This window comes from Anarrhichthys ocellatus, unplaced genomic scaffold (assembly GCF_004355925.1).
Source record: "Anarrhichthys ocellatus isolate YVR2014 unplaced genomic scaffold, GSC_Weel_1.0 scaffold29, whole genome shotgun sequence".
Lineage (NCBI taxonomy): Eukaryota > Metazoa > Chordata > Actinopteri > Perciformes > Anarhichadidae > Anarrhichthys > Anarrhichthys ocellatus.
In genome coordinates this window covers 2284698-2295835 of record NW_022280059.1, presented here as the reverse complement: position 1 = coordinate 2295835, position 11138 = coordinate 2284698, and the positions used below count along the sequence as shown (strand labels likewise).

The 11138-nt window shown below is 41.8% G+C and overlaps 1 protein-coding gene across 1 annotated transcript; it reads right to left on the bottom strand.

Moving 5' to 3' along the window:
* Positions 1-450: 450 nt before the first annotated feature.
* On the bottom strand, positions 451-7319 carry LOC116392211 (cuticle collagen 34-like). Its single transcript, XM_031863426.1, has 4 exons — positions 7262-7319; positions 4727-4833; positions 3705-3880; positions 451-986 (listed from the first exon to the last, which is right to left on the bottom strand). Exons 1-4 carry the CDS (start codon positions 7317-7319, stop codon positions 503-505), a joined length of 825 nt encoding a protein of 274 aa, XP_031719286.1. The 3' UTR covers positions 451-502.
* Positions 7320-11138: the final 3819 nt, after the last annotated feature.

The window sequence follows — 11138 nt, the reverse complement described above, 5'->3', positions numbered from 1 at the left end:
ATACTGTTATGACCTGGCTCAAAGGCCGCAACATAAGGGAGACAAGGCGAGTGATACAAGCAATAAATAGACATTTAACTAACAAATAACCAAACTAAAACAAACAATCAGACAAAGAATCAATCAAATGAAGCAGCTGCCGTGAGGACCGGAGAGGAGGGGAGGCACCTCGCCATGTTCAGGTGGTGCAGCTGGCCAGCAGGCTCAGGTGGGGCTCGTTAGCTGCCGATCAACATCCTGAAAGACAGAGCAGCCAGCAAACAGGACACAGACCACGAGTGGATGGGAGGGCTCGTCACAATACAACTTAATACTAATATGCTGCAACATAAGGGAGACAAGACAAGTGATAAAAGTAATACGTAGACATTTATTTAACGAAGAAATAACCAAAATAAACAATCAAATACAACTCGAGGCTGACATACAACTCAATGCTGACATACAACTTAATACTTGTATCTAATACAACTGAAACTCTAAATAATTCAACACAATCATTTCAGTCTAAATAAGTGACTTCAAAGTCAGCTAAATTCAGTTCAAATGAATAAACGTGCCGATATGGAGTGTGGTGCTGAACATTACCTGGAGGTTCAGGGTCTCTGTTGCACCGCCAGCTGTCAAACTGGTCTCTCCTCTCCAGATAAAGACCCACCTTCCTCGCCCACTCCGGCAGGCGACGCTCACCGGGACTTACCTTTCTAGGCTCACCGGGTCCCTGAGGGGGTTTAGGTGGACTTACCTTTCCAGGCACACCGGGTCCCTGAGGGGGTTTAGGTGGACTTGCCTTTACAGGCACACCGGGTCCCTGAGGGGGTTTAGGTGGACTTACCTGAATGCCTGGAGGTCCAGGGGCCTTGTTGCCCCACCAGCTGTAAAACTGGTTCCTCCACTCCGGATCAAGCCTCCTGTTCTTTAGACTTACCTTTCCAGGCTCACTTACCTTTCCAGGCTCACCGGGAACCTCAGGTGGTTCAGAGAAACTTTGGAAAAACAACAAAATGATTATGCAGTTGGTACACAATGTTACATAACCATATCACAGGAACTATTGTCCAGTCTGAGCAAAACTGACAAAGACAAAAGTGAGGTAGTTGTTTTGAAGCCAAGGAGGAACAATTAGAAGTCAGCGCTCTGCTTAGATCGACAATGTTGAAAACCAGAGACCAAGACAGAACTCTAGGTGTAGCTATGGACTCTGAATTTCAACAGCCGCATGAAGACAATTACAAAGTCAGCCTAGTGCTGGGTGGTATGACCAAAAGTGTGTATCACGGTATTTTTTAAGATTCTGCCGGTTTCACGGTATATCACGGTATTTTTTTCCCCCCTTGGCTGTGTTTTTAATATAGGTTTATAGTGGCTTACTCTACTGTCAGGAGTACATAGAATATAAAAACATGTTAATGTCATCATGTATGAAGGCTTTGCTTACTAGAGGGTGTGCTCATTTGTTTGTATAATGTTGGGATAGCAGCTTGGCTGAAGTACTTTCGCCCGGGTAAGACGTACCTTGAATCCAGTGTTTTAATCATTGCTCTGAGCCCGTCTTTCTCGACTGTCTGTAGCGGGACCATGTCCTTGCATAGCTGGATCGTTATTGCGTTCGTAATGTCGCTCCACCGCTTGCTTTTCTTGTCATATGCTGCCTCAAGCAAATGCCTCTTCAAGCGATGTGTGACCCTTTGGCTTCACTGTTTCACTAGCGTTAACGTTACTGGTTGACGGCCTCGAATCCGACGGCCGTCATCACACTCTTGGTATTCCAACACATGTTTTCTGCTGAGGTGATGGAGTAAGTTGCTCGTGTTACCACCAGCAGCAACAACAGTGACTCAACAAACTCGCAAAACGTCGGATTTTTTGAAACCAAAACACTTCCAAACAGCAGACCCAGCTCCTCTCTTGGGCACAGACATCTCCGGTCTGTCTTTGTTCATCCTGCATCGCTCTGTTCTGTTCTTTAATGTAACGTTACTGTAGCAACGGAGCCTCTCCCAGCTGTTAGCAGACTGTTGTGCTAGCGGGCTAGCGAGCGAGCTGTACCCAGCATGCACTTCGGCGGTGAAATTTTATAAATGTACAATTATTAGTGTTACAAATTGTTTATTTGTCATAAACTGTTGTGTCGTGGTGTTTTGCCCTGTTAAAGAACGTTAGTTGTGGGTTATTAATTGTTGTTATACAGTTATAACCATGACTAGGGGTCCCTCTCAATACACTTAAGACAACTAGCTCCGACCGCAGCGCCCTTAACGGTAGGGCTGCACGATTATGGCCAAAATCATAATCACGATTATTTTGATCACGATTATTCATTAATTTAGTCACGTTTAAATAAACAAGAACACTGCTTCCACTTCCATTGTTGTGCTACATTCTGGCTAATGTACACATCTTTGCATCAGACTGGTCCTGATCACAGTGCATCTCGTAGAAGGAAAATATAAATAAAATAGTATCAACACTTTTTACCCAAAATTAAATCAACAGAGCACTGCTTTCACTTCCATGTTGTGCTACATTCCAGCTAATGTACACGTCTTTGCATCAAAATAAAACTTATACGGTTCTTATTCACCTGAAGAAAAATATTAATAAAATCGTAGTCGCAAAATACTCGACAGCTGTGACATCCCTTTGTATTCCCCCCCGACGTTTTTCATACAGTGCAGGTAATGCCTGTTTGGAGAAATAATTGCGCGAGGGGATCACGTATCTCTTGTCTAGTGTCTTGACCATTTTTCTGAAGCCTTCATTGCGCACAGTATTTATTGGACATGTCTTTGGCCAAATGAAATGCGATTGCATCCGTTATTTCAGTGTGTCTTTGGGAGGTGGATGGATACGCTGTTGCGCTATGCAGGGTCGCTGTTATGGGTTTCTGGGTTGACGTTGGACATGGACGGAGATTCAGCGAGGCAACGTTAGCTTTGGCCTTAATGCATTCGTCGTACTGTGGTTTGTGGTGATTTTTCAGGTGGTTGAACAAGTTAGTTGTATTGCTATGCGGCGCAGACACAACTCTAACGTACTCTGTGCTGCAGGGTGCGCGCATGACACCTCCCATCTCGTTCTCCCCCTGGTGGTCGGCTGACTGTTAGTCGAGGAAGCGCTTGATTTGATATGTAGCAGAGCACGCATTTTAAACGTCAATATCGCTGACGATCATGCTCATTTAATTGTGGCAGCCAAAATCGTGATTAAAATTCGATTAATTGTGCAGCCCTACTTAATGGCGAACAATATATTTAGCTGCCTGTTGAAGAGTGACAGCAGTTGTTTCTGCTATGCACCGGTATGACGGTGTGTGAAAAATTCATATCATATGGGAAATTAAAACCCGTATTAAAAAATGAAAGCAGGATTTATAAAAACATGTCCATACACCATTTATCTGGAGTAAACTCCCAGCAAACTGCAGGTCGGCTACAACTGTCTCTTCTTTTAAACCAAGGCTGAAGTCTTTCTATTCACCGCTGTCTTTCAGCAAATCGTTTCTGACTGCACTCTAACTGTTAGTCTTGTATTTTATTCCTGTCCTATTCTATTTTAGCTAGTCTTAGTTTCCTCTTCTCTTGGCTCTTTAATGCTTTTAATTGTATTTGAATGTCATTTTGTGGTGTGTTTCTTTTGTCTCAATGCTTTTGAAAACTTTGAATGGCCTTGTTGCTGAAATGTGCTGAGTAAATAAAACTTACCTTCTCTTGCCTGGCCTTTGGGGGGAGCTTGGGGGAGAGGAGGGAGTGGATGGCCGATGTGAACGCCCAGGGTCACAGCGCGTTGAAGCTGGGATCCTACGGAGGATGATCCGTGGGGCGTCGGGCCGGTTGGGGTCCTGGATGAGGAAAGGCCTCCACGTGAAGCGTTGATCCGCCTGAAGGTAAAAAGAAAATGACAACCATCAGACCACTGCACCTTAAGATCAGTATTTTGGCCGCCGCCATCTTGTTTTTGAACGGAAAGAGGGACGTGGTGACGCTGCCTACGGCTCTGGTAGCGACCTGTCAATCACGAGGTAGCCCCGCCCTAAAGCATATCCTTCTTTATGGTCTAAAACAGTTCACACAGCTCCACCGAGAACTAGGAATCACTTTAAACTTCTCGCTCCGCTCATAACTCCCTCAGAACCGTTCTTTCTAAAACACACCTCGTGCTCCACAGGTGAGCCGAGAAAACCTGACTACCAAATTAGCAAAAGAGCGTTTGGAACGTCCTCCTGTCTGCACAGAGCAGCAACTAACCATCAACTTGTGGCGGTACAGAGATCAAAAACAAATGCTCTGTGCAGAGAAAGTAGCTACAGCTGCTGAGGACTCGTCCTACAGGTCGTATCTTTAAGAACTTTTCTTTCTGGTGTTCAGCAGCAGCTGTTACAGGTTTGAATCTCCTCCATCATGTGGATCATGTTGTTTATCCTGCTGTCATATCGTTTCTACACCAGTTTCAGGTTTTTTTGGCTGTCGTGCACATGTACGCATCCAGTTACAGATGGTTAATATCAGTTATAGATTAGTCTGGAAGGCTGGAACTCCTCCCTCACCCCACTCCCCCAAACCTCCCCCTTTTGTCTTTCTATTTTGTTGAGTTTTATGTCTCTTAGATATTTTCTGTTATTTGTAAATGTAACTTGTATAAAATACATGCAATGGACTGATGATGAAAGAAACGTATCAATAAAGTGTTAAAATAACTGTGACGTTCAGGTTCTTGGTGCTCTTACCGTGCTCCTGGTTGGAGGGACTGTAATCGTCCTGCCAGGGTCGTTGTCAGGTGGGGGTCCGGGACGGTTAGGGTCCGGGATCTGGTGTTCGCGCTCCGTCGGGCCATCTGAGGGTAAAAACACACAACCCTCAGACCACTGATGCACATCATGGTACTTTCTCACATCACATTAAACGGATCAGTACCACAAAGCAGTACGACTAGACAGAAAGTAAATGTCACACAATAAATTATACGCTATAAATATATGGAGAAAAAACACACAGTAAAGTGCAAAATGTTTGCATTTGTGTCACAGTGTTGTTACTGCAGGAGGCCTTCCATATGTCTACATGCTCCTGGTATCAAACCCGTGAACACACAGTCACCACTGATACAGTTTCACTATACACAACAGTTTACTGTCACATGTATTAAAATGACACCTGACCTGCTCTGATATTCACAACTCCATTTTGTTTTCATAATTCATGAGCATATGAAGGATTAGGCTGTATAATGATTTCTGTCAGCAGTTTATTGTAAACATTAATATGTGCGTGCACGTCAACACGTGTACATGTGTGTAGATAATTACTATCAGTCTGGAAGCGTTATTACAGTTTACACAGAGTACATCTAGATACATCTTACACAGCGAGATTTACACCAGACTACTTAAAAAAAAAAATGTAAATTTAAATTAGTCTTGTTGATTGACTGAAAGTCAGAAACATCAGCGCTTTTTCTATAAAAATATATATATTTTAGGTTTTGAACGAGGTTTGGTGTAAAATAGTCTCATTTATGAAAAACATGACGAGTATGTAGGAAACGTGTGAATTGTGAATACATTGAAATAATACGGATTAAATATATTGTCATACGTGCGTCACTTATGATCCATATCACCTCCAAGTTGTATAAATATATAGAAACAATATTTGTATTAGCATTTATCAGCGTATTCTAGCTTAATGCTACACGGTCGGGGCTATAAAGCTAACGTTAGCTAACCAAGAAAAAAGCTTTGGTTTAAAACGTGTTTAAACTTGGTCACAACAGTCAAAAGTCAGTCCTAGTGGATGAATTTACACTGACAATTGAACATATTACCAATATTAGCATAAATATTGGTGTATTTTGTTGATTGAGAGAGTCTCAATGGTAAAATACAGCTATTAAATACAACCTTATGAGGAATATCCTTATGGACATGAGCTAAAATAATAAAGCTAGCTTTAGACTCACGGTCTCCTGTCACTTTTGAGAGTCACGTGACCTGCCCAGGGGTTAACCACAAATGAATTCTCCACTCGGGCTTATTATTACATTACAAAACACCGTCTCATATAATGTCCAATAATATAGAAATGCATGTTTGCATGGAGCTTTGAGGGCGTCAGGTTGGATACTGTTATAACGCTTTTACACGTTTCCATTGTTGTGATCTATTTTTAGAGACAGGAAGACAGATTTTCAGAATAAGTGACACAAACATCAATTTGAAATATAATAAAAATATACATTTGCTGTTTGTTTTTTGGTCCACATCCTGCCTGTCTTTGGGCAATAGTTGGACAAATCTCTTCTCTCCAGAGACATTTACACACCCCTATATCACACTTGTATTACTCTCTGTGCTCCTATTGCTTTTTACCAACTAAACAACCTTTTAGTAGAAACTTGATGTTTTTTTTACAGGATGTAACTTTACTAATTGATAACATATTAGTAGCATGTCTGTACATGTTACTGTACTTGTTTGAAATAATAGGGGTTGTGTTGGCCAAGAATTGGGCCGATCACAACATGGTCAGTTTGTAAAGCACATGTCCACATGGAGGACAGACACAATCCTCGAGTGCTGCCAGTGTCTCCTTCTAGCTGCTGGAAACTCTTCAAAACCAGCCTGTATGTATGGGTATGTGTGGCAATATATAGCAAGAAGCAGAATATAAACCAAAAGAACAGTGTCATGCCAGTGGAAGAAAGGATATTCTCCCCTGCAGAGAGCAAGCCTGCCAAATTAACAAGGTATTGAATTAAGGTCAGAGCCACACCGGCTCAAGTGGCTCATCCAGCTGATGACACTCCAATCATCACCACCAGCAACAAACAAGTAACAGGGACACATAGTATACATGGGAGTAGGAAGGTCGTCACATATGTCGATAAGAGTCCTAAAAAAGTCACAGGGTACATCTCAAGTCTCTTAATTGCATCCCCGTTTCCCTCACTTGCGTCCTTTCCTTGCGTCTTAGTCCCTCCCACCAGGGATGCATGGAGGAAACCATGCGAGGAGAGAGGAAACGAGGAAATATGTTTTAAGAGACATGAGACGTCCTTTCCTCAGTTGCGTCACCTCAAGCGACGGCTGAAGGCGGCCGCTGATAACAGCTGATCCAGCTGTTATCAGCTGTCAGTCTGCTTTAACAGCTGGAGAGACTTTTGATAAGTGTGTCTGCACACATGATCACTGTACTTAATAATGGTAACTAATAAATACAGGCAGTTATCACTGTAGAGGTGTTTTCTTTCTGTAGTCTGTTACCTCTTACTGCATTAAGCTCAGTGTGGGCTTTAAAGCCTTTCACAGCGCGTGTCCGCATGTCGATTGAGGTTGGTGGGAAAGGCGCGAGATAGTTTGGCCAGTCTTAGATTCACGAGAAAACATCTAAATCAAAAGAGCCTATACCATAACTTTTTTCGTCATACTATATTATGACTTTTTTTTGACACCCTAGGCCGGGGGTGGGGGGCCACATGAGAGACAGGGAGTGTTGTGGAGAGCCGGACCAATAGACTGAACTCAATCCTGCTCAACATTATTCCACCTCTTTATAAAAAGCAGCACATTGTTTGGTTTTGATGAGCTGTGAGTAGTAAGAGTAAATATTATGATCAGTGGTGGAATGTAACTAAGTATATTTGCGTAAGAACTGTACTTATGTACAAATTCAAGGTACTTTACTTGAGTATTTCCGTTTTATTCAACTTTGTACTTCCACTCCACTACATCTCAGAGGGAAATATTGGACTTTTTACTCCACTACATTTGTCTGACAGCTTTAGTTACTTTAAACAATATAATTTTTCAAACCTTTCGTAACTACCCAAACTGAACAACAGTGTATAAAGAAGTTAAAATAAACTCCACCTGAAACATCTGCAGCGGGAATAATGATCCAAACAAATATAAATATGTAATATCCATATATAATAGTAAAACACTGACAGGGATCATGTTTCTGATAAATTAGTATCTTTATTAGCTATATTTGCACTCATTAACAGCAAAAAACATGCCCAGTATATATTCATGTCACATACCTTTCTCATCTTTGAATTAACAATCATTGGATATTATTAGGGGAAACCCCCTAAAGAGATGAGCAGTCAGTCACTGTAATCAAGATGTTTTGGTTTAAATACTAGATTTCCTACATGTAGGCCTACAGCTGGTAAACCAGAAAAGTCAGTGAAAAAGGCTGTCTCTTTTCCTGTGGATTGACACCGGAAGGCAGACACACTGGCAGGCACTATGACCTGTAGCAGAGAGAACAGAACCAGTAATCGTCAAAAGGGAAACTTACAGACGGAAGTAACGGAATACCGGAACAGAAGACGGTATGGACTGACAACCCAGAACTGCAGGACCAGGGTTACTGCCAAGATGTGATTAGTGGAACCTGGGTCTGGTGTTTCAGCCTGCAGGAGATGATCAGCTGATTGTCTACAGCTGTGCCCCAATCAGGGGTGTGGCCATGGGAGGTGTCTGGAGGCAGACAGATGAAAACACATGGCACACAATAACAAACAGAGAAATGACAGAACACATGAGGAGAGGAGATCGGGGGAAACAGAACTCAACACACAATGGGTCAGACAGGGATCCTGACAGGGGCAGTGGTCTCAGTGCTCGCCTACTTAACCTCTTAAATACTGCTGGACTCTGCAGTGTTTTCATATACAAACTCACCCTCTGCAGCCAAACACCATTTAAACCCAAAGATATGTATTCTTTAAACTTCCAAAAATATAAAATATGTCAGATTGAATTTTGGGGAATTGTACTTGCAGTATTTAGAGTAAAGAGGTTGTATAATATTTGTTTACCTTCCTAACCTACATTTACCTATATACATCTGTAGAGTATTGTGGTCAGAAGCCTGCTTTTACAACTTCTAGACTTTGTGTGTATTTCATTTACTTTGTATAAATCAACACATCAAATCAAAGTGACAAAAACAAATTATTTTTCAGGTGTATATAAAAGTCAGATTGATTATAATTTTTCTTATTCTGTTGTGAACCTGCTGAGGTTTGTCCAGATGTTCCCATTTTGTTGCATGTAAGCTTTTCAGTCCTGTCTACCAAGTGCTTAGTCCATCCTATTATTATCTTGTGACTGATTTTCAGCTCTCTACAGTATTTTCCCTCATTTTGCTGTATAACTGGACTGAAACATCAGACAATATGTTTTTGAAACAACAAACTAGATGTATCTGTCTCTGCAGACAAGGCTTTCACACTGACAGTTATCAGATTGAATTCAATGTCCCCCAGTTGGTAAAACCATTGCAGCATGTTTGTCAAAAGTGCACCTTTGAGAATTGATTTGGCATCAGTTTCCCAGGGCGAACCAACTGGAGGTAATCAGCCCCACCCACCCCCAACCCCCTCCCTGCTTGTTTCCGCACAACATGTAGTCCACTGATTGCTCCTCTGGATCCACAACTATTTTTAGTCTGGAGACTCTCTGTGCTGCTGTTGATGGGCCACCTCTGGTGCCCATTCATGACGCCAGGGGGAGTGTCTGTAGGGCTTGTATTTAAATGAGGGCTCTGCTTCTACTGAACTCTAGACTTTAAATGTAGTTTCATGCAGTTTGGGTGTGTGTCCGTTTTTTTCCTGTGAAACACAAAAGCTCAGAGGAGAGGCTAAACAGGGGTTATGTCTTTCACTCTTGTGCTCACCACAGGGATTTTGTCCTTCTCTTGTCCCTTACACCAAGGCCACAGGAGTCAATATGTGAGGAGGGCCATTCACTGACAAGTCAACACACATTGAACAGAGTCATGTAACAAGACCATGGACGTAAATAAAAAGAGGTGAGGGATCAATTTCTGACCAAAACAAAAGACAGATTCACAAATCATTGTCCAACTATTATCAATTCTCAAAATGTTATTTGTGTTCGGTTAATATTGATTTTAAGACCACAGCATGAGAGAAGGGGCGATTGCGGGTGGGGCGATTGTGGTTAAGTGGATAGCAGGGCCGTCTTTCAATCAGAGGGTCGGCAGTTCGAACTCCGGCTCCGCTAGTCGCATGTCAATGTGTCCTTGAGCAAGACACTTAACCCCAAAATTGCTCCCGTAGCTGTGCCTACGGTGTAGAAATGTGATAGACTCTGAATTGTAAGTCGCTTTGGATAAAAGCGTCTGCTAAATGACTGTAATGTAATGTAATGAGAAACAGAGCCTAAAGAACACAGCTGTGAGTGAACAGAACAAGATCTGCTCTATACATTTTATGCATCAAGTTCCCCCGTCTCGTAACCTGGGCCCTGTATCAAGAAGCAGGATTTGGGGTTAGCGAGGTAACTTCAGGTTTAACCCTGGGTTTTCTGTGGTGGTTCACCCTGCAGAAACTGAAGAATGGGTAAATGAACAGGCTTATAATATCACTGCCCATCTAGAGCACAATAATTACATGTGTGTATTCCATTAAATTGATGTTGCAGATGTATTCTTAAGGCTTGTATGAAAATATTTTAGCCTTATTCTTTCAGCTGCAACCCTGGTGGTGTGACAAGGACTTGGGAGTAAATGGAAAAATAATATGGGCTAAGCAGTAACTAAACTTTTATATCTTAGAAGTAGGGCTGTACCGAATAGTTCCAAAAGTCATTCTTAACGTTGATATTCGATTTGATAAAGACCACGCTGGACCAATATTAGGCCCATTGGCATTATAAATATTTGTAGAAATACAGCGTAGATTACAGTGGTGGCTTCCTAGGATTGTTTCTGACTGGTATTTTTTCCAATAACTCCAGAGCGTGGTAAAGTGCAGAAGTCAACATTTATGAAAAAAGACAGATGTAATTATTTCCCAAAAATATTTATAAATACAAAATATTCTACTTAAGTTGATATTTCTTGGTGTTTAGCCTTTCATAAACAGCATTTTCACTGCGGTAAAACATTCAAATGTTTGGTCTCCTGCATTCAACTCGCACCTGTATTAACGGGGCGGTCTAGCAAATGACAGTCCCTATAGTCCCGCAGACTTTATGCATTGCCTTGCGTTACTTTACTACCGGTACTTTTACGTATGCTCCGAGTGATTACAAATTAAGGAAGTAAGAATGCTTAACACTTAGAATTATGTTTTTGTATTTATTTTTTATTTGGACCCTAGTC